Source organism: Hylaeus anthracinus, unplaced genomic scaffold (assembly GCF_026225885.1).
Source record: "Hylaeus anthracinus isolate JK02 unplaced genomic scaffold, UHH_iyHylAnth1.0_haploid 11989, whole genome shotgun sequence".
NCBI lineage: Eukaryota > Metazoa > Arthropoda > Insecta > Hymenoptera > Colletidae > Hylaeus > Hylaeus anthracinus.
Genome location: NW_026534337.1, coordinates 13,199,920 through 13,224,839, shown reverse-complemented (window position 1 = coordinate 13,224,839; position 24,920 = coordinate 13,199,920). Strand labels below are relative to the sequence as shown.

The following is a 24,920-nucleotide window of genomic DNA, read 5'->3' as shown; positions in this document are numbered from 1 at the left end:
CCAAGATTACATGCTCCAAGTAATCGCAATCCAGTTGTATTAGTGGCAAAGTGGATTCAGTATCACCGACACAGTTCACTGTCCTGATAAACCAAGATTCTTGAAAATGACCACAAAGGAATCCGTTCGGGGCGAGTGGAGCCACGTCGTTGGAAATTTGTCTTCGCCGAGTTCGTCCAACGAGAGGACACTCGGGGACAATCTGATCGTTGATCGACGCGTCACAGGCCGACGTTCGTCGAGAACTCGGTCGTGGGCTTTACGTCCTCCGCAGTGGGACATTGTACATTATTGGGCCAAGCTTGATCCGTGATTCGACGATCTGCGACTTCCGCGGGGAAGTTTCAATCGACGAACCGCCGACACCGAGTCGCTCGATACGAAGGAGCGGTGAACATTGTACAAAATCACTATAAATTATCGTATCGGTACAATCTCGTCGAGTTAAGATTTAAGATAGCGGTTAAGGAGGTTTCGACTCTTAGGGAGATGCCCTGTTTCGTATCTGATCGCAAGACGATCGGGAAGCGATCGATCGCGGTCCGCAAAGTACGCGTGTGCATCCAGGCTCACGAATTCGTACGCGAATTATCGCTCGCTGAGGGTTTCTTTATCGGTGACGATAGCATCGAATATTCGCAGGATTTCCAATGTGTCTGGGGAGTAGACAACAGAATATCATTCTCCTCGGGACGCGAGAAGCTTTTCATTGAGTGAAATAGCGTCGCTGATTCGCAGGGCCTTGTGTTTGGTCACTTATTACGAGGAGATTGGAGTTTTTACCTTGAAATTAAATTTTTAAAATGTCAATGCAAGGAAAACATTCGATAGAATCACAGGACAAAAATGTAATAATTCGCAGACGAAATGGTAATAAATTAAATATTTCATTGGCCTGGCATTTTTAGCAATTTTGTTGTTTTGAAAGCTCACGCGTTCCGTACTCCTAACCGTAATAAGATTTTCCTCGCCTTTACGATGTTCCCACGTAAATACGCACGGGCTGCTGATGTTGAAAAACTCAATTTCGTAAAACTAGGACAAGATAATGAGCAGCTGATGTACGACGAAAGTTGGGTCGTTAAACAGACTCTGTGATTCTTAACTTTGCGGTCAATAGCGGATTGCGTGCCTTCAACTATCAATAACAAACAGCTCTGCTGTCATAGAATTTTCTTTGAAAGCATCAAGGCTCTGCGACGCGAAACGTTATGAAATTGGTTCTATTGAAATTCGTATTGAAATTGTATTATCGTTCGAATTTCGTTCGAATTCGCAGCCAAGGGATTGCATCGCCGCGGAACGCGGGCCAATCGATTTCACGCAAGAATGGAAACCGTTCGAGTTTTCCTAAGATATACGTATATACATACATATTTAAATCGGCAGTCTATTAAATCCATGGTAATTTAGGATTAATGGGGTGGCCGCGGAATGGGGTAAAATGTCATTGTTAATATCAGGTAGGGGTAATGGGAGCGTATCGATTGCGAACGATAGGCGAGGGAACCGCGCCGCGGTTGACCCTGCACGCATAGATATGTATACACACATATACACTAGAGCAATTAATAGGAAACGTTTCGAAAATGAACGCATCCATGGCTCGGTATCGGCTGATCTAAATCGAAGCGGTTGATTGGAGGTAGTTGCGGGCAAACTTTTCGGGGTCAAGCACTCTTCATGTTGAATTCCGAACTCGAAATGAAAATCCGCGGTCCATGATGGACGAAGAAGACCAAAATGGAGTTTCGACCGTGTCCACGTGCATTATTGAACCGAAAAAACTCAAGGACGGAATCGGTACGCTTATTGTTCGCTTCGATCGGCTCGCGAAACACCCGTTCTTCGAGCTTTACAAGCTAAGACACTGAAGGCAGGTCATGCGAATCATTTATTTCGTGTGATAAATCAATGGCTTGTAATAAGTCTTGCTTTGATTTCTTTTTTTGTAGATGAAGATGGAAGGAAAAACTATTAACTGTAACGTAGTAGATATATCTTAACACTTCTGTTCACGAAAAATAAGTACTTCCATTCAAAGAAAAATAAGTTGAGCCACTATCTTTGGAATCGAACAAGATTGGTTCATCACCCAAAATAAACGAACCATTCGGATGGCCTGCCTCGATGCCTCACGCTGCATACTAATCACCCTTAACTTTACGTTTTTCCTTTTCGTTTAATTTTCATTTATCAATTATTATTTCTTGCATCTCACAACAAGGAGTCACTATGAATCGAATGTGGTCGAAACAAACGTTCGAAGACAGATTCGCGTCGTTCCACGTGAAATTAGGGTTGCACTAATCCCGTCCCATGTGGGCTTTCGCAGACGCAACACTAGTTTCAGAGAAGCTTCTTTCGATCCCCTAACTTCACCCTTGCCCCCTGTCTTGCTCAGCCGTTGCTCTTACACGTCTTACTATAGCCCATTTGTTCCCTTCTCTTTCGTCCACTTTTGGTCATTTGTCTGTCCTGCTCGTCTCTCTTCGCACACTCTCTCTTTCACTCTCTACGTCCCTCGACTTCCTTCTCTGTACTGCGCACGAGTTCCTCGAATAGATACAGAGGGTGGACAAAATAATGTGAACACCTGTGACATACGCTATATTATTAACACGGGGTTGGACCACCGTTTGCCTTTATCGCAGAGTCTACCCTTCTTAGAACATCATCGTACAATTCTTGAATAGCTTCCAGTGGATTGCCATCCACATTCTTCAATTAAAAGGTCTTCCAAGTGCTTCAGAGGTTACGCAGGGGGGTGTCTATCTCCAAACCTGCTAGAGAAGACATTATCTCGGAGCTCATCAAGCTCGAGGATGTTAGGACACAATGGTACATGATACGAATCATCTAAAATATCCACAAACCCCCAGTAACGCTATCAGTCGTGTTAACTCTTTGCACTCTCCGCCATCTGGTTGCAAAATGTGTGAACAGGATTACATAAAATAGTCTAACTTTAGAAATGTATCTTTTTTGGTATTATTAGACTTGATTATAAATTCTTATAGCTTTCTCGAAGCGCTGACACCACTGCGAAGATTTATGTTTGCGATTTATGTCACTAGTAAAATTTGTTAATCTTACCCGTGTGAAGAGACACTCGAGTGCAAACGGTTAAGAAAACTAATCGAGTACCAAGGAAATAGCCCAAACCGCCACAGGTCCACGCTCGTGTCCGGCAGTGAGAAATAGTTAGCCCTAGGTGTTTATATTATTTTGTCCAACCCCTGTACTTCGAAGGGAAAGTTTGAACTTGTTCGTCCCCTGCACTTGTTGTGTCCCCCCAAGCTAGCTGCTCCTCTGTGTTAAGCATGGCACGAAGATAGCGAGGCGGTAAACACATAACGCCCCAACGTAGCGGACAAACTGCGACAGGTGTCCCATGCACGTCGCCAGGACGTAAATTAGCGACGAGGGAAAGGACGTTGGACGTCGCGTGCGGACGATACGTTTCCCTCCCTGTCGTCGATTCGACCAAGCCTCGACATCTTTTCTTCTCTCGCGAACGCATCGATCCCTCGAACGAATCGCGTGGACGGGCGGAAAGAGAACTCATAAATAATGCATAATGTTTTTCGGACGTTGGCCCCCCCATTCCTCAGAATCGAATCCCGATGTGTCCTCCATTCTCCACGTGTCCAGGGTCCCGTAACCGCTCCCCTGCGTCTTACTTGCTCTCCAGAGACGTCGATGCTTCCTCTGGCGTCGCACGTTGCTCCGAAATCACAGAAAACTGCCCAAAAGGCTCTTTCAAGCCGAGGAGAGCTCAGCGGGGGCAAACATTCGATAAATATTACTTTTAATGGTTTTAAATTACTCTTGTTCGATGCTTGTATCACTTTTTTAACGTTTAAAGTTGGATTTTTGGGTCTGTAACTACTCTTCGGTGTGAGCAATGCGCTGAGATGGTTGTTACCTATAGTTGACTTTCCAACTTGGTCATATTAAGGACGTTTCTGGATTCATTGAAGCCTAACTTTAGAAATAACCTTTTATGAATATTCATGGTAAATTGCGTTAGAGTTAAAGTTAGAAATCTCGCTGAATTCATTTGCAATTTTGGTCTCAATCAGAAGCTTGAATTTGAATAATTTAGAGAAAAATTGATTGCGAAGATTCGCGAACTGAGACTATATATTGCACCTTTGCTTCTATGTTTATAAAATAGTACCTTTATGTTACTCGCAAATAAGGTGGAGTACGTAATTTCCGGGGAAAGACAAGCAAGGTGGCGCATAGTGTATGCTAAACATGCTCTGACGCTTTTGATCGTAAATTTTCGCAACCAATTCTTCTTTGTTCCATTCCTCCATGGTCCAAACTTTAAATTGCGACGAAAATTACAGGCGAACTCGACGACATTCATAACAGTAGTTGATAATACTGGATTCTCAGGGGAAGTGCGCAGAGAAGACTCCCGATTTTATGGCGTAGAACCTACGCACTGTCGCTGTTCGCAACTTTGATTCTAATTCAAAAATTAAAACGGAATTATATTCACGACTATCCTATAGACTTTAATGAATCCAAAAATGCCACGAACATGATCGAATTGAGAAATCTACTATACGTAACAAACGATCGAATGAGCATATACTTAACTGTATTAAGAATGTACTGACCCTGAAAATTTAGTTCTAAAAATTAACAAATGATAGTCAAGCGTAAATATTGTTAATATATCTTGAACATGAGATTCTAGACGTAAATAAGAAGTCTTTGGTAGCAAGAACATTAGACCAGGAAAGATGTTCACCGCCGAATATAATTTTTAAAACTGTCGATTTTAATTTGTATGTATGATGGTATTCATAGATTATGTGTCGTAGTGTAGAGTATCGTATGTAACGTCGACGGCGATTAAAATTCACATTCAACGATGAAAATTAGTCCTTCGCTAACGTTCACGCTACCAAAGATGTATTCCTCTCTTTTACCAAAGTATCGTTAAAAAATAAATATCACCATTATTATTTGATTTCGAAACTGAAAGAGACCCCTTTGGCCAGCTTTTTCGGGGATTTTGGACCACCGCTTCGCCTCCAATTTCCCTCGCCGCCCGCTATTTAACGCATTTCAATAACTTTTGCCCGTGAGGGGAGGAGAGCAGCCGCGCCTCCTCGTCTCTTTCGCTTCACTCTTGTTGCGTATGGTTCACGAGGCATGGCGGTAGAAGGAAAAGTGGATATCAGCCACGATGATTGATCGCCGTAAACGAAAACCCAAACCCCGCCTTGAAGCCGTCCGTACACTCCCAATGTCCGAAAAACATTCGTTGGGTTGGGCCACCCTCCGTCGCGAATACGAAAGAGGGTTGGCCCCGTCGCGAGCGAATTCCCTCGAACGGAGGAGGATATTTCCACGGAAGATCGAACCGTTTGGATTTACATTCGGCAGGAATTCTCTTTAGACTGCGGAAACTAGACGCGTGGGGCTAGTACGCGACCGAAAACGTATCTTTCCAGGCGTTAGTGATTTTCTCATGGACTCGCTAGTTCCGCGTGGAGATGAAACTGTGTTTTCTGCGAGTAGGGATAATTTGAACGCACTTTAGCTGGATGTTTTGGAGCACGATTTAAGTTTGAGAAGGATTCGAATGATTCCTTACACTGTACATACTTGTATAGATCTGTACAGTTTTACGCTTGATCCTTCACTGACCACTAACTTGACGATTCACGTTCTTGTTGTTCACGGTGTGATGCTATAGCAAGTGACAGAAAAAACAAGAACGAAAATTTCGTGGGCTGCACTAGGTGGTAATACTCTAGAAACATTATTGGTAGGATGCTCTTTGTCAGTTGTCGCGCTACAAGTTCAGTCTAAATAGGGTTAGGCTAGCAAAATTAGCAAAATGTGAGAAACTTGGAATCTGAGACATTCAGAATTTGCAATATAAATATTGAAATATCTTGATACGACTGTAAATAATAGTATCGCGATCCACTCTACTCTAGGCCGACTTCTGTAATCTCTATTAATTCCTAAGCAACGATCAGTTTGGTAATCCGTTGACGTCAGCCTCATAGACGTTGGAAACTCGGTCCAATTCGGGCTACGCGAAACTGCTATTTCTCTCGCCTCGGTAGCGATCCGCGAGGACAAGTTCGTACGATTATTATCAATTTCCCACGAGCATGCACATGGGGCACCGAGCTCGCAGTTTCTCCGCTACGATCGGCCGCATCCCTCAGCGCTAGTTTTGTCACCTTAGCGTGGTGCGTGGTAACTATTTCGTTAACCCTGGCAACCTGAGGAACGAGCGAATTCGTCGGTGATCGTCTAACAATGGGAACCCCAGGAGAACGAGAGGGAAAGAGAGTCTGTATGCATGGAAAGAAGAGAGACAGAATCCGTGCTTAAAGAAATAAAATAACGTGAACCCAGTTGAGTCTAGGGATTTAGGGGGTTGGTGGTACTTTCAGGTGCCTTGGGACTACCGCACCTATCGGCCGGAGACACGGCGCTACACAGCTTCTCTACAGAGTACAGAATCATTCCCGAACAATGAGCCCCCAGAAACGCTGAAAGACCCCGAAACGAAAATCGAAATGAGAAACGAGAACGATGTAATAGAGCTCAACGTGTGTGTATGTGTCGCATGGAAGGAAAGGAAATGGAGATGGGATGTTCCAGGCGATAACGTAGCCCTATCTTCTTCGCGTCGATGGAAATGTCGTGGCGATCAGCTGGAACACTTCTTCCTTACACTCCTTTCCCGTATTTTCGACTACTTTTCACCCGTATCCTAAGAACGAGACGCGTACTATTGCATCGTCCTCTGTATGGGGATATTTCTCCTTAGATGAACGGACATCATCTTTTTCAAATGTGGTGGTGATAACGGCTTAGAATTAAATTAGCATGACTACTGACGCACCACATTTCTTCTTATACAGTTGTTAGACGAAGTAAATTATTAACTTTCCTTCTTTGATAGGTACTTTTGCATTCTAAGCAGAGCTAACGAATTTTCTCAGAATTTAGATAGTCGAAATCAACCAGATCATCCATTTTCCCGTTGCTTTCTTTCTCCATAGATCCTCGTTGTCGCGTGTTCCGAACGATGTGTTTCATTCTTCTCTCTCTATCTTTCCCTCATACGAGATCTGACGATTTTGGACAGTTTCCTTGATGGTCCCTCAGTGTAAAAGAGTTTGAAAGGATATGAGACGCGAATACACAGCGTCCGCGGTAAAATTGTGCATCGTATCTTCGTTACTTTATTTATTGTTTGGACCATGTCAACTTGTCAATATATTTGTTGCTCTATCATAAGAGCGTATGTTTTATATTGCTATACCATTCACGTCACTTTTCCGCTGTTGCAAAAATAGTGAATCGTGCTGCTACTCGAACTGCTTATAATTTATTAAACGCAATACATGGCAAGACATTTCTAGCGCTTTATTCGCGGCTGCTCTATATTTTCTCTTCATGAATATTAAATATTCATTTCGTCGTGCAATCAGAGGAAACGTCGAAAGTTGATTAAAATCGGATTAAATCGGTTTCAATTTTAAACACATATTAACCTAGTGCTTATAATCTTCGAGCTAATTGAAATTTCTGCTTTCGGCAGGCGGTAAATTAACGCCTGTCGCGATTCGCTAAACAAGCCCAGTGCCGCGTGTTTAATAACGGAACTTCGCGCGGCTATTTCTCAGAGTATAATGTTCGCCATTTTAGGAATCAATACCCCGAAACATTCTGTTAAAAGTTATATTGTCTTTAAACGAATGCCGCATTCAAATCGCGTAATATATTCGGTAAACAATTTTCGTTTTGATTTATGATTCATTTCTTCCTCTTTCGCTCGCCCGCATATCGAATACGGTTTCAAACTCGAAGGGAACCAATTTCACGAGGACTGTAGCGAATTTGATCAATTTCGTGGGCGAATCCTCGTTTTTGCGACCCGAATCAAATTTTCTCAGTCGTTTGAGGAGCAGCTATCCGTCTCGCGACGAGAATTCATTCTCGCGTGAACTATTGAAACCTCGCAAACGCATAAATTCGATAGAAGCTTGCTAACCGAAGAAATTATATTTAGACGTTATTGAGACGTATCAAGCAATTTGTATAGGTTATCACTTAAAATGGTGCTCCTGAGTTTTCTCTTCGAACATTTTAGTAATTGAGTGAAGCAAACTTCCGATATCTGAATTTAATTGGAGCTTCTTCGAAAACAAATTATGTTGTTTGAAATAAACCAAAATCCAATTTGATGTTATTTCGTGACATTCGTTAATCTTACAGCAGTTTTGTCGTGTTGTATTATTCAGTATTTGCTAACAGCGTTAGTGGTTGCTTCCGTGTTGCAGTATTTACAGCATCTCGAGGTTTGGAAGTTTCAAGAGTTTCAAGAGTTTGAACAGTTTGCGTATTTAGACGTTGAATACAAAGTGCGCCTTTCTTTACACTTGGAGGAATTGATAACATACGAGGAGAGAATTGTTGAGGATTGAAATCGGTTTCTTAACCCTAGGAAGATCCTTTAAAATTACTTAAATGCTACTCTCCTTACTCACCATTGAATAGATCAAACTCACAACCTCAACCCCGTCCTCCACAGACTACCAGAACGCTCCGGAAGTCGTCCTAGGGTTAAAACCGATCGCGATTGGAAATCTCCACTATAAAGTCTGCGCATCTTCGCAGCTGCCTTCCGATAGGCAGTTCCGTCTGTCTATCATTATTCATCGTCCATCAGGACGCTTCGCCATCAGCCTAACCGCGATAGACTAGTTCCCGTGGACGATCGATGGGAGTTCTCTGAAAATACTCTTTCAACCCGACGATATTTCCACACGTACGTCAATCCGATATACGACTGGTATACGCGTGCAACGTGCGAGTACGCGCACACGGTGAATCGAAGCCCGGTCCTTTCATTGGGAAGCCTGGCCGTGGGTGGGGGCCATCGGTGCGAGTAAATGGGGGTTGGGAGCCAGAGGTGGGTTGTATAGCAGGAGAGGTGCACCGTCGTATTTCACAGTCATTACCGTAACGTGTTACCGTGCGCGCTCGTTGCGCCACGCAATAAATCGTCGGTTACCGTTACCATGGATGGGGTGCAAGAAGGGGTAGGGGATGTAGGTGCTGCTGGAGGGGCGGATTCGGAGTGTTATTGTGGCACTCCAAACCTCCCCCTTCGGCATTCGTATTAACCCTCTTGCTACCCATGCGACGCGGTCTCTTCATAACAATCGTAACCTCTTTTTCATCTCTGTCTCGGGTTCGCGCGACGAGTTCTTCGTTTGTCGCCAGCCAACTCTCGAAGACACAGTCGACTCGATTTCGCGCCAAAATCTGTGCTGGTCGCTGCCACGTTCGCTGAGTGTTTCGACGCTTTGGTAATTACGTTTTATGGTTTTCAATTGTATGGTTTTGCTTTTTAGGTCGAAGACATTTATTTAATCCTAACTATATGACGCTTGGAATCGAATAAAACTAACACTCGTCGAATTCTATTTTACTCTCAGTTTCCTTAATTTATATTTATTTTGGGTCACCACTTCATCCATCACTGTTTACCCCTACCTGAACTATCGATATCGCCGCCACAGTCGAACCAGCGGGGATTTCGATTGTTTTCCTCCGAGGGTGCGAGTATCCTGCATCGATACACCCAGGGAGAACCGCTCCCTCCCAGAAATCACCCTATCATTGGCATTTCAAAAGAATGCCCCTGAGGGCCACGCAATATTCAAATGGTTTCGTCCACGGTCCCACACGTTTCGAATCATTTTAATCGTTTAACGATTGCTATGATAACTTACTTATAAAAATATATTCGACACGGTTATAGCGTCTCAAAGCTGCAGTATAATTTCTAATATTTTGTTATTCTTTACAGACGAAGTTAATTTTAAGAGATGAAATTTAGATTTAGTTTCCTCATACCGACGCACTGCAACAGAATAAACAAAACAATTTGAACAAAGTGCAGCCCCCAAAGGCATTCTTACGGCATGCCAACGACATGCCCGGAGCCCAAGGTTCCATCAATTCTCAGCTTCTTCTCCAGTGACGTAACACTTGGTACCGTCGTACGTTTCTCAAGGGTTGCACCTCCTCCACCGTATCATACACACCGAAACTGTTGTACATAATTTCACCCGTGGCAGGACGAGGGAAAGCCACGCGTCCCAACTCACGGGGAAACCCTGTCTTCGCGCTAAGAATCCCAAGCATTCAAAGTTCACACGTGACGTCCGTCGTCCCGGAGGTTTTTGCCGCGTCGACGTTGCACGAGCGGAAAACGCATGCACGCGACGCGCGACGGCTGCGTCTACTTCCTGGGTCGCACGGGAGTCTCGTTTTCGTACGTGTTGGGGTAGAAATACGTTCGAGTTAGGATGTATACACGAGGGTGGTCCGAAGACACTCACGTGGACGTTCCTTATTAGCATGATGGACCAGGATTCATTCGTAGGACCAAGAAAATCGATGACTGATTTCTTTGAAAAGTTCACGTAGGAAATTATTCAGCGATGTATTTCTTTCAGTATTATTTTTCTATAGTAGGTCATTGTCTTTGTGTTCCTTTTATTTAGACTGTTTGAAAAATCGTTGACTTATTTCTGGAAGGACTAGTCGTAGGAAAATATTCAAAGAAGTATTCGTTTTAGTATTATTTTTCTATGGTACGTCTCCGTCCCTTTTTTCTCGTGCAGACATCGTCGTTCGTAAACAAACGAAAATCGCAGATCTAATTTATTTAAAACTCACAATATTATCTTTCGTAAAAGATGAATCGTTACATCTATGAGCTCCAGTAAATAATTACAAAAGAAACTGCTTATATAGCATTCTCCTATATGTAGATTTCCTTGAAATCAATCATTGTTCACGCATTACGAATTAATTCTGGTCCACTGTGCGGTGGACCGCGCGAGTCGCTTTCGAATCACTGTGTACATAAGCGCGTTTATACAGTAACTAATGGACGCGTACAAATGCATTAGTGTGTGCGTGGTATACTTCGTGACGAGCAAAAATTGAAGGAAGCTGGATCTGCTTCTCTTTACAAAAAAAAAAAAACACAAAATGTATTATAATTAAGTATGAAACCCAATTTATGGAATTAATTTATACTTCTCCTGCGCAATAATATATTCGCAGTACGATATAAAAATCAACGATAACTCAACGACGCTTAATGACGCAGTTTCCACGCGCACACTCAAGCATTCAAACGTGAAAATATACATACTTATATATACATAAATCGAAATCTATATATATATATATATAAATATACATGATTGATATAAATAAGAGAAAGAATTATATACATATATAAATATATATATATAAATAAATATATAAATATATAAATATACAAAGGGAGCTATGTAAATTAAAGTTGTTCATATTTGTTGAGATACGGATCGTATATAAATTGTCGATCGAATATTATTCATTTCTACGATGACGATGACTATCGATCATTATAATTAAGTATGACTACAGTAATGCGCGGCGTTATTCGTCCGATCAGCCTTTCGAATTTTTTTAAGGGAACACGACCGGTGACACTCTTGTCTCTGTTCGACTTTTTTTCTATTTTTTTAGTTTTTGTCATCCCGTTTATATATCGCACGGTGTTTCGGATGTCGAACAATCATTGTTGTCGCGAACAACGCGATATTGCGACGCTTCTAATTACAGAGAACGATTTGACTGACAGGCCAGCTTTTGTTCGCCCGCGATTGGCTACGGCCACGTTTCCAAACACGCTGGCCAATCGGTTGAAACGATCGTATTGTCTGACCGTGATGCTTGTTTTCTGGTTTCCAATCATTTGCAAGAAACGAATACATTCTCGAATCGATGGAAGCGTGACGAATCGATGCATGAAGTTCCGATTCAATCGTTTTTCGGCAGCATCGGTTCCCAAGTGTCGATTCGCTGTATTTACGCGAGACACGTAGCCTCTCTTCGAGTTGTTAAGACGGTTGAATCAATCGTTGCCCAGAAATGATACCGTTAATAAAGCGAACGCTTGCGTGCATCGATTCGTCACGATTTTTCTACCAGAACAGCGTTGGAAAATATTAACGTAGACGATCGAACATCTCAAGCTGCCTTTTTCCAACGCTGGACAACGAATCCACCGAGACCCCCCGAATTACTCTGGTATCCGCTGAAACTCGATTCAGAGATAACCGACCGGAAAAATTGACAAAACAAAAATATAACCATCCTCTTCTCACGTGAATCTCTTGACCGGAAGTTACGAAAATGTTCACAGACGCATGGCTGGCAAACTCTGTGGTCCTTCGTCAAGCAAAGCGTCGTCTGCCTCTACCCCCATTCCATTAGGTACTGTTAAAGACACGAGATAACGAAAAGAATAAACGAACACGCGCACGATACACGTCCATAGACACGCGTACACCGATCCACACGAACGAACACAGGCGTACACGCGCGCGTTCACCGCGCACAAGCCACGAACACACATAAACACACGAGTACAGCTGCGATTCAAGGGAAAAAGAGAGTAGTTGCGAAAGTGCAGCGCTGCTTTCCGCAAAAAGTTTCATGTTCGAACAGAGAGCAACGAAGGAAAGCACCTGGCGAGGAAAGAAACGGGTGAAACACGTAAACACCGAACCCTAAATGAAAAAGGAAAGAAAGAGAAAAAAAATCATACGGAAAAGAAAAAAAAGTGAAAAACCGTAAAAAAAAAAAAGGGAAAAGAGAGAAATCGATGCGCGCGAGATAAGGTCGAGCGGTCGAAGCATTTGTCCATTTTCCCCGCGCGGTTTTCGAGGCTACGATGTTCTCTCTTTTTTCTGATACCTCCATTCTCATCAACCTCTTCTCTCTAACCAGTAGAATTAGGTAGATAAAACGTGTACTCCTATACCGTCACTTCGAGAGGAAACCATAACGAGGAAACAGAAAAGAGTACAGAGATGAACGCACGTCCGAATCTAGGATGCCCAATGGCGAGGCTGCGCGCTCTCGCTCGTTGCCGTGGACATTGCGATCGTTGCTTCGAAACGATTAACGACGCCTTTGCGTCGTTGATGTCACGATACAATATAGCTATCACGGTTCGCGAAGTCTAGAAGTTGGGAGCGTGTTCGTTCGAAACGCCAACGTCGACGCGTCGCAGCGTCGCCAGCCAAGCCAAAAACAATAGCCAACCCCCGGTGGAAGTAAAAGCAACGATTAACACGAAACGAAAATTACAGCCGTCAAGATCATTCTTGCCCCTTCGTTATTGTGCATGCGTGTGTGTGGGGGAGGGAAGGTAACGAAGCGAGAAAAGAAAGAAACAAAGAAAACGAAAAGATTCGTTTGAAAGACGTACAAAACGCAAGTAGGCGATCGCAGAGTCCGGAGTAGACGCTTGTGCGAGGAGAGTAATGAACGAAGAGCCAGTTTATGACGGCGATCGCGCTTTGGTCGCGATCAACGTTTACAATTATGATCCCCCTCCCCCTCCCCCTTCCCCCCCCCCCTCTCCCGTTCTCCACGTTCCTTTCCTTTCTCTCTGTCTCTTTTCCCCCGTACGTCGAGAACCACCCCCCAAAGAGTCATTTCTGTCTGTCGTAATCCCGGGTCCTTCGTCACGATCCCGTCAATCTGGAAAAATAAAAGAGTTTTTAACGTGTTTCTCTCTAGTAGACGTTTGATCTTCGTAGTGGTTGAGATGTAGTCACGTTCTATGTAATCTCTAAGCTAAACACTTTAATCGAAAACACTTAGAGTAGGTCATATAGATATAACGATATAGGCGTTTCCGGGTGTTCAAGCTGAAGCATCCTGCCGATGAGTTTACGCGAGCGCGGATTAAGGGACTGTCGTTAGGCTAATCGAGTCACGCGTAATGGCAGTCGTCACCTGGAGCAATTGGGTGCCTCAAAGCGAAGGATTTACTCTAGTTACCTTCAGCGCACACTCGTTGCCTGTGAAATCTTTCTTGAGCTGGTTAGATTGAATCTTTCAATTGTTAAACGTGGATGGTATTTTAGCGAAGAAATAAATGGAATTTAAGTTGTTGTAGAGCGAACCACTTCTTGTGAAGTAGATATTCGATCATTTGGATGAAATGCAGCGTTCCTACGCAATAGTTAACGTAGTTTATGAAATGGTACACTCTCTGAAAACCGAAAAATTTCGCTCGGGATTTTATTGTTACGTCGAGGAGAAAAATCCACGGGAACGAGCAGGATTATCAGCTTACGTCCGCGTGTACACGTAGAATCGGGGTGATCTCGAGTGAAAGGCGGAATTGGCAGGATGCTGACGTTGCGATACCGCTATCTCTTATCCAGAGCAAGTTACATATTGCTAAACGTAGAGTAAGGCATCCGCTAAGTTAGGCGAGAGTAAAAAAAAAAACGTAAGAAAGAGAGTACCGATCCTCGTAGAAGAGATTACTGCACTGAAGCAAACTGCCCAGAAACAGTTCAACGAGAAACTTTTCTGTTTCTTTTGTCTTCTTCTTATTTCTTTATTTTTTTGTATCGTACTCCCGTTTACCTTCCACTGCCCGTTCAATGTCTTCGATCTCCCCCTTCCGCCACCTTCCTGTCGAACATTGAAAATGGTACGTAAAAGCAAGGACACGGCGAAGAAGACACGCCGGAACAGAGACTCGTGAAAAACCACGCGCTCGCTGTTGTTGCGATTAAACATTGGTTCGAAAGCGATCGCGTTCTCAGCAGATTGGATTCCATTGTATCCTTTATTGCTAACCTTTCAATTGCCGGAAAATCCCGTTTGTTTCGCGGAATTGTTCGTCCGTTTACGTTCGCGCGAATTTGAAACGCGTTTTATCAAATATCCCATTCGACGCGAAAGGGTGTTCCATCCGAGAGAGGTCAATTATCATGGACCGCGCACTCGGCGATTAAGGCTGAGACTTTGATGGGTTCGATTTTTGCAAGTTTCGTTGTCAGACTCTCTGCCTTGTTGCAGAAATGTCCAAAAACAATTGCTGTGGCCACTGTTTTTTAACCGCTTAACGTTCTTCTTCTTTGAGGGTGATGGTTAACCCTCTGAATTTGTTTCTAGATTATTATTTGCCAATGCAATATTTTATTATAACAAAGGCTGGAACTGTATTTGATAATTTACTGAGGTCGTTATATTTTGGGACCCATTTTGTCTAACAATCTTGTTCCCTCTCGATCACTGTATTTACTTTTCAGTTCTTTCTAAAGTTCTCTTTACTGGTTATACTTTCAAGCATTAAGCGGTTAATGGAACGATTAATATCGCATTAACGCAACGGCCACGTCAACACCGTCTCCCGGAGCTCGTACGCGATCGCGCGCGTCGCGTTACAGCGAGGAAGGGTTAACGATGATAATTAATTGCAACAAGATTCAAGGACGAAGATTAATTACTCGAAGGGTGTCCGGATAGATTTCGCCGCGCGGCAAGTCCTTTCTCAGCCTTGCTTTCTCGTCCTTTCCTGAATGTTTTGTTCTCCAATCACCCTTTCCAGCCCTCTCCTATCTCCTGTTGTAACGTAGTATGCGTTCGCGAAAGCTGTGATCCGATTTCGATTTTGTTTGTGTTCTCGAGTCGTCGTTAACGATTGAAAACGTGAATAAAAAACAAGTAAACTAGAATACGAGAGAGTGAAAAATTCCACGCAAATGTCACGAAATCGTGTTAGTGGCGACTATATACGATTATGCGAACACGATACAAATTGCGCGCACGAAAGGGAAAAAAGCTAGACGTGGACAGAGAGATCCGTCCTCGTCTCTTGCATTAAATGAGGGAAGCGAAGATTCACGAGGAGAATCAGGTTCGACGCTCGTTTCCACGAATTATCATCGCTCGACGAGTTCGAAATAATTAAACGAAAATATAAAATAATAATAATAATAATAATAATAATAATAATAATAATAATAACATTAATATTAATATTAATAATATTAATGATAATGAAGTACGTCGAGGATTTTGTGAGAAAGAGAGAGAGCGAGAGAGAGAGCGAGAGAGAGAGAGAGAGAGCGAGAGAGAGAGAGAGAGAGAGAGAGAGAGAGAGAGAGAGAGAGAGAGCGAGAGAGACATTGAGTCAATGGTGTAATAAGCTGATGCCAAAGAGAAGACACATCTGTCCTGAGCTTATACATATGTTAACGACACGATGCTTAAACAATATTATTGATACTTTTATGCGTGGCTATAGTTCGCTCGCGTTAACATCACCGTCCTCCTATTTAAAATGAAACAAAAACATAAATGAGACATTGTTCGTCGCGATCACTGTGCGAGAACTTTCGGCCCTCCGTTGCTTCCTTCATTGATTCTCTCGGTCGATCCTTGGCGATTTATCGTTTGCTACTGCGAAAAGAATAAAAAAAGGATAAAGTGAAAAAAGAATGACGCGTCCTCAACAGAGATGGGCAAGTTTTTGCGAAATCCGAATTCCGAATAAAAGACAAACGTTTCATGCATTGTTCGTCCAGTAAAATTTTTTATCTGAATTATATAAAATCGTTGTATATAATTCTTATTTGGATACGAAGAACAAATAAAAGATAGACATTTCCTGGCGCGTTATTCGTTCAATAAAAACTTCAATCTGAATTATCAAATTGTTCTACTAAATTTCATTGTATAATTACTCAATTGCAACATAATATCGTATTTCATAATCGTTCGTTGAGCGAGTGAAAGCTCATTTCGATAACAGTTGAATAGAATAATCGTACGGAATAAATCGCTGTATTTTCATTCGACATGTATGAACATTATTCGAATAAAATATTGCCCATCCCTAGTCCTGTGTGGTACTCGATCAGAACGACGTCGGTTAACGTTATCGAGCTATGGTCCGATTGTTGCTATTCGTAAGATTGTTGTTATATCGCTGTGATCGCGCGTGGGTTTCTATAATACGTTGCCCGATCCGGGATCCGATCGATCGACCGCCTTTTGCGCTCACCGAATTATTTGCGTCGTCGAGAAAGCGCCGCGAGGCATCCGTAAGAATGCTTGAAGACGCGCGTAGTTCTCGTCACCGAGCTGGGAAATTTTGGAAACGTTCGAAACATTATACCGTCCATGATGTTAAAATATTTATGGGAATCGTCGCGATAATTGAACTCGTTTGTCGTAATTTGTGCTCGTGGTCTTTCTGTTTCGGGCAGTGGTGGGCGAAATTCTTATCTGAACACAAATCTCGAATAACGATTTAAAAAAGAACCTTTCTTTTATCTGTTGAATCGAAATTAAAATACGAAATTATACGACGAAGATATTCATCTCGCGTTTAAACGAGCAAAAATTCATCCGAGTAACCGTTACATTTCATTTATATCGAGTTATTCGAATAAGATTTTGCCCATCCACAGATTTTGATAACGCAAGGATCGCCCGGTTGCGTGGAGAAGAGAGATTTTATACTGATTTACACGAGCGATTGTGATCGTCGATTTGAAAATATTTATCGCCGTTGCTTTTTTCGAATGATATATTTTAAGGTCGTTATGAATTTTCGACGAACGTTATTATTATTCGAAATACTATAACGTTTCTTGTCGTTCGAACGTTTTGTTTTCAAACCTCGTTTCGCCGCGAGTCGGTGGTATATGTTATTTACGCAAGCCTTCCTCGGAAAACTCTTCGAGTATTCTTATACGTGGTCATCGACGACGCGCGACTCATTGGCCGGTGAGAACGATATATTATACATATATATACATATATCTTTCTTGATGTAAATTTTTTAAACGACGCTTCTTCTTTGAAAACCCTGTGCTCTAACGACGATGCGCCTCGGAAGGGATGTTTGTAAGGACAAAACCCGGGATGATCCCCAGACACCATCTTTTGACCAGGGTTCGGGCAATTTATTAAAAAACACCAACGATAAGACGAGAAACAAATTAATAAGAGGACATCCGCAGTCACGAGAGTTCTGTAAACGTTTCATGGGTACTCGGTAATTAAAAGAATGAAAAGATAAAATGAGAGCAAAAAAAAAAAAAAAAACAAACGAACAAACAAACGTAACACCTAAATATGTCCATCAGAGATTACTCTGGAGCAAAACGAGAGAAACAAGTTTATTTACACGTGCGTACATATTAACGACACAATGTAATGATTCGCTGATGCTCTATTATTATAATAATTAAGGATTATAAATAATGAATGTCTGTAATAAATAAAAACTACCACGCAAACGGATGGCATTGAAAGGGGAAAGAACATCCATGGTGTCTCATGCTGAGAGAAAGCGACCACTTCGATTGCGTTTGTTCAAATTTTTATACCAAGTAGAGAACGTGAATCGTGGAGCCGAGTCAAAGATAAAGAGAAACGGACATCTTTTTTTCAGCGTGGGACGATGATTTTCAGTTAGACTTACTATGAGCTAGGTGTCACCTAACGCGATCGGTACGCTTCCTGCTTGAGATACTCCCGTATCTATCTTGATTACATCTATATATTCACCCCGATACTTATTACTTCCCATCACACCGCACTTTTCCACTGAAATTTCATCGTATTCTTACATTAGGGGGGGAACAAAAAATTACGGTTCGCGCTATTGTATGCACGTGGACACGAGTGGAGTTCTGCCTGTACGGGTACGCAACGAGGAAAGTTGAAGGCGGAACAACTTCGACTTGAATTTTCTAGGACGCACTCGAAACTTGCGATGCTGGATTAAGCGAGTTCCCGTCGTCGATGTAACAATATCAAGCATCGCGTTACTCGCATCCCTGTAATTAGAACTCATGGATTTACATTTCGCCCTCCTTAACACAACTGCTTTATCGCTGTGTGCCGACTCGTTGTTGACTTACGGGGCTGAAGTATCTAAACAAATACGAATCTCGTCGAAGGTTTGAATTACGTTGAGGAAGATCAAAATAAATAAAATACTAGTTTCGGGTTCTCTTTGGGGAATTATAATGTTTTAAAATGTTGCACATGTTTATTTGACATTTCGAGCCTAGTTTATAGTCATCTTCGTTACTAGGGAGATGTTTAAGGGGTTTAATCCAGCAACAGAACGATAGCTCTCACGATCGTACAATTAGCGCAAACGTAACCATATTTTTTAGTCCAGTTACTTTGGATTTGGTTACGGAAACATTTTTATCAAGCTGATTTCTTGCATGTATACATTACACAGGTTGCTTTACAAATTAATTGTGACGACTTGTTGATATCTGCACTGAATCAGCTCGATTAAAATATTTTCGTAATGCCGGGTGTATTTTAGTCTGAAGTAACTGGACCATTCACACATGTTAAACTTCTGTAATCGCGATGTCCCGGGGAAAAGTGTGCATAATATAAGATCGGTGATGTCTGTTGTTGGGTAGGAGCGGTCGTGTACCGCGCACTGGGGCCAAGGGTGGGCCGAGTGTCCGTGAGCCCCAGCGGGGGTTGCACCGGTAAGCTTCAACCCCAAAGTGCCAGGTTGTTCCACCAAGTTCTCGTGTTCTCGCTCGTGTTGACGGTAACCGTAATCCGTAGTACGTAGTACGTACCCAAATTCCATGCACACGAACACAAACATGACACACGCACACCTCCACAGAACATCTTTTCTTACTCGTCATCTCCAAGTGACATTCAATCAGATTTGGGTAAAACTTTATTCAAGTAAAAAATAACTAATAAATAATTTGTATGTATTCGATAGAACAATTAAATTTCAATTTCTTTTCATTGTGAAATGTATTATTCTATAATGCATATTTTAACGTTTATTTAACGAGTAACGGACGAAGGGTTGTACCTTACGTGGCTTGGAATTTTTATTTAGAATTTTGCCCATGTCTGAGTTCGGTCGACAGTCTTTGGCGTTTCAAAATTCTGTGACGTTTCCGTTGACGCACAATGCCTCTGGTAATTAAAGTTTTTATAACGGAATTGAAAACAAAATTGCGCTCGAAGCGGAGTCGCTCGAGTGGCGGCATTATTCTCCGATCGATGCAGTAATTATTAAAGTACAATGGGAGTCGGTCGATGGTCGAAATATGTAGATAATTAGCCAGTCGACATCGTAACGATGTGCTTTACTATTTGTATGAAAATGACGTTACAGAATACGAGTTCTGATCAGAGGCACCTTTGTTCGGCAATCAATCCACGTGTATCGAAAATAAATTTCATTGAAGTAAATAAGAGTAGCAAACAGGAAAAACAGTAAATAAGATGTTTCAAGGGTGGTATTAATTTCCTATTAAAATCTGTAACTTGGGCTGAATAATTGATCATTAGAAGACACACGTTTAGAAAAATTCCTGTGACTAAATAGAAATAATAAATAGTAAATCCTGATATTACACAATAATCAATTCAATCCGAGAGAATATTTATACAGATCGTTGGGTGTTTCAAACTCTCGAGCTTTGGCCCACGCAATAATTTCACTTGAAATTTAAAACATTCCACATCTCCATTCGGATCGTCAATTTACCGAATATTAACGATCCAATTCAACCATTGCCCGACTACACGCGCATGCGTATTGTATGCTAAATTGAATTCATCGCTTAGAAATCTCCCGACATCATTTTCAGTGCCGTCCGACCATAAATTCGGCGCAACGTTCACGGGCCTGCCCGATAACATCTGTCCATTCGAACACAGACACACCCCCTCTCACCACGCGGCACATAACACCACCATAAAACTCGCCAACCCTCTACACGTTACTTGTTCCACGTTACTTGTTCTTAATTAATTGGATACGAGTCTTTGTTGCCAATTAGTTATCTTAGGTACCCATAGTTCGAGCATTGTTGCCGATAGTATTGAATTGGTAGGATTTTTGGTACATATACTGTTTTATATATATTATATATATATATACATATTAAGACTTATGGAATGCTTAGGAGAAGGAACGCCGTATGTTAGTTGTGCATCCGTTTGTTCGTTGTTTCGCCTGTAACCATTTCGTCAGCGAGGCCGATGATACGCGTTCGTCAGCGAGGATATCCGATCCGCGTGACGGGGCTCGTACGAATATTCATGAAAAAGAGGAGAGGAAACGAGATTTGCATCGGCTGAAAAATTGGGCGTTATACCGGTAAATTTTTATCCACATTGTTATTCGAGCGCGATTTTACTTTAGTCGTTCGTTATTCGCGTTATATTCGCGGCAGGACCAATCGCTCCTAAATTAGGCGTGGAGTTTGTCGGAGTGATAGATAACGGACAAAAACGACGAGCAGTAATACATTTGTGAGTAGGATGCATTTTTGGATAATAGTTTTCAGTAGTTTAATTCGTATATATTTGAAATATCAAATAAATTATTTCTGTCGTCTCAAAACGAGTCGAATGTTCGAAACGAGTCGAATAAACGTGGTAAGTGAAACGAGACTGCTAGTTCGACCGCTGATGATCGCTTTAATCTCAATCAAACGCTGAATTCGAAAGCTTCCAAATACTTTCGGGATTGCAAGGGAAAGGCAAACAGTCCGCGTAAACAACTGGTCGGCTGGAAGGATTTTCATACGCGTAAATCTCTCTATCCGGTATTTTTATTTGTCGTCCATTAATCGAATAAGATTCCACCCGTTTCTGGCGCGGAGCCGTGAAACGCAAACGCGGCAGAAATTAATTACAAACGAGCGAGGCGAGCGCTCGTCTCCGCAAGATCTTTAGTTCTTTGCGAGTAGAACGGGAAGACACGGACAGCCAGGCGGTTTCATCGCCACGAAGAGGAGAGAGTCTGAGGTAGACGGACGCAGAAAGGAAGCGTCCAGTTGCGGTTTTTTAATGCGACTGGTTTGATTCTCGTATATTTCTGACCAGGGGGGGGGGGGCGAATATTAATACCGGACTCATTAAATAGAAACGAATCGATGTAGACCAGGAATGGGGGAACCTCCGCCGTTTTGAGGTATTTCATCAAAATTAATAATTACGTACCTTCTTCGTTTATAAATTAAACATAAAATGCACAAATAAGTCGCAGTCTTTAAATCTTAGAAAGTTAACTGTTCTATCCACTATTCAATATTAGAGTATTTTTTCGACTTGCTTTTTTCGATTGGTTCTCTATCAAACGGCAAAAACAAATAACCAAAAAAAAAAAAAAAAAAAATCGTAAACTCTCTCATTTTTGAATTTCCAAAAAAAATAGTGTGTATTTATCTAGGTTCACGGTTTTGGCGAACCAGAATGCCAAAAGGTTCCCCAGCCCTGAACGCAGCCTGAAAATAATCTTTCGATCCGATCCCATCGACGTCCCGTGGTGTCCGTATTTTCCGTCGTCCAGGAAAAACACATATTTTACGCGCAGTCGGACGAAATTTAATACGCTGAAAAGATCGTCGACCGGCTGTTTTTCACCGCGCGAGCATGGATTTATACAAACAATAACACGCGCTGCTTCCACCGTGTCGCCGATTAAAGGTAGGAAAAAAACTGTAATAAAATTTCGATTCTGTTACGAGAGGGTGGGGCTGCCTGCGACGCGCGAGAGGAATAAAAAAAAAATAAAAAAAAAAAATAAAACATCGACGCCGTTAATCACCGACCGATTCAGGAATTTCGGAGGAAACGGGGATCAACGAGAGGGAAATAAAAATAAACAGAAGCCGATAGAATCGCTCGATAAACCGGATTTGCTGGTTAATCGAAAACAAAGTTCTTTCGCGTAATCTACGCTGGTCTTCGACAGCCGATCGGTAAGGGATACATCTCGCGGCGTTGTTCCTTGATCAGCGATATGTAATTAGTATTTCAGGCGAACAGCGAGACGTAACTCGACAGGGCAAGTATCGAAGAAGCGATTTAGGGGGTTGGGGTAGTCGCCTCCGAACGATTTCACCCGTGCGTCGAAACTTTGAATTACTTTTCGTCGAATCTTTTCAATCTTTTCCCACCATCCCCTTCTGCTCCAAATCCCGTTTGTCCGCCAAGACCGTTCGTCGTTGCTCGTAATGCATTTCTGTTCCGCGAAGCGACTTCTGTTTACTCGGATTGATACAAGATTCCCGAAACTTTCTGGCCGAGGCTGATCTTTCTTTTTCGTGGATCTCCGCGACGAAGTTTGACGTTGTTCGTATACACAGGGCGATTCTGGAAACTGGGGCATGCCGCACCTCGGGGACGGGCGAAATTATTGCTTAGATCGAAGTGGGGAATGGGAAATGAAGGATAAACAGCTTTTGACGCGTTGATCTTTTGACAAAATACATGTTAATAATATTAAATTCTCGCAGCTTCTTCGATATTTCCCAGTCACTGTAAACGTAACTACGATTATACAGGAAACTGATCCATTTTCGATTTAAATTGTCTAATCGCCTATACTCTTGTAATTACATGATCCTTCTGTCGTTGTTGCACACTGTCCCTGTCGAACGTGGACTCAGATGCAACGAACGCTTGAAATTTAATCAACAAAGTTTCACACAGAAATTTGTTGATATCGGGTGTATTAAATAACCGTGTTTTATAAACAACAGACGTAGCGTACTCTTCTCCATTAAACTGTATTCTTCCTATATTCTACTTTCTACGTGTCGTACTCTTCTCCATAGTGCCTAGAATAGCTGAAAAGTAATGGTAACGAGAGTTTCTTTAACTAATATGTATACATATACGTATATATATGTACAAACATACTATATATATACTATGTACGTAAATCCCGTATCTCGTACTGGTGTTGGATGACTGCCTAGCTCATAGTAAATAGATACTTCCAAGATACTTCCAGTTTTATTATTCGTATGAGTAAAGAAGCCTAAAACCGCTACATTAGTTTTCACTAGAACTTAGCCTAACGTCTTTAGACCTGTTTTTTGGGGACGACGTAAAACGGGAGATTTATGTGTACAATACGTATGTAGCATGGGAAAGATAAGCCTCGAATCCTTTCCGAGCCGACACGCAAACACGGAAAGGATTTCCCATCGGTGAATGAGAAGGTATGGGCTGTCCTAAATCATGGCCTGGCCCCGACTCTCGTACGCGATCATTGTCCGACAATTTCCATCGGGGAAGTGCATGCATTCAGGTTCGATGTCTGTTAGTTCTAGTGAAAACTGCAGTTCGTTCACGTTTTTGTTTAAAATACAAAGTTTTCTCCTTGACCGCGCGACCCATAGCCTGACAAGAGTGGCCCCACGACCTGTCGATGAAGATCCATGATTTCGTTTTTCGTTTATTTCGAATCTCCCGCCGTCGTCGCCGCCATTTCGAATCGCCGGCATTTTCGCGCACTCGACGCGCGGGCTCTTCGCTTCTCGTTCGTTTTTCTTTCATTCGAAACACGATTCTCGGGCGTTCGTTCAACGCGTCGATCGGCACCGGCTATGGGTCACTTTCGTAACGCGCGAAACACGAATTAATTTGAGTCGAGTAATCGCAAAAAGAGGAGGGGAGACGTCTGGGACAGGACTGTTGGCGAGAACGATGACGAAGACTACCTTGAAGATGCAGTCACCTAGGGGCGAGTAATCTACCATCTACCTAAACCTACTGTCTCTTAGAAACGTCGTCGTATATAAAGTGGTTTTTTATTATTATACATTATTCATAGTAATCAGACCTAGTGCGACCACGACGGGGGCGACTCTTGATGATCGATCGGGATGTTTCGCGCGCCTCGGTGTCGACGGCAGGATTCGACCGATTCGCCGACCGTTCGTCACGCGTTTGTCGCGTTTACTTTTTCCACGTATCGTAAATAAACAAATCCTCCCGTGGTGGTACAAGTACGTAGACAACTTAGACAATTCGAGCTGAACGGATACGTATAGTCTCTGGTTAGAAGCAGTTAGTAGTTAAAGAGAGTCGTTGTCAAATTGACTTTTGTAATTTAACGTTTACAGTAATTAACATAGTTATCGGTTAAGGTTGCCACCGCTGCCACGCGTTTTACACGAAGCAAGAAATCAAATGAAATGTATCCATTTCTGTGAACGCGAAAC

General features: G+C 42.4%; 1 protein-coding gene across 5 annotated transcripts in view; it reads left to right on the top strand.

Annotated features, from left to right (window-relative positions):
- The window catches only part of LOC128887580 (RNA-binding protein Musashi homolog Rbp6), a 314,695-nt gene that overhangs the window by 258,421 nt on the left and 31,354 nt on the right, over positions 1 to 24,920 (top strand). The window contains exon 9 of one of the 5 annotated variants that reach the window (XM_054143622.1): positions 19,341 to 19,412. The exons of the other annotated variants lie outside the window; for them this stretch is intronic. Coding sequence (XP_053999597.1) covers positions 19,341 to 19,412 — 72 coding nt within the window. The remainder of the gene's footprint in view (positions 1 to 19,340; positions 19,413 to 24,920) is intronic. 5 annotated transcript variants of the gene reach the window in all.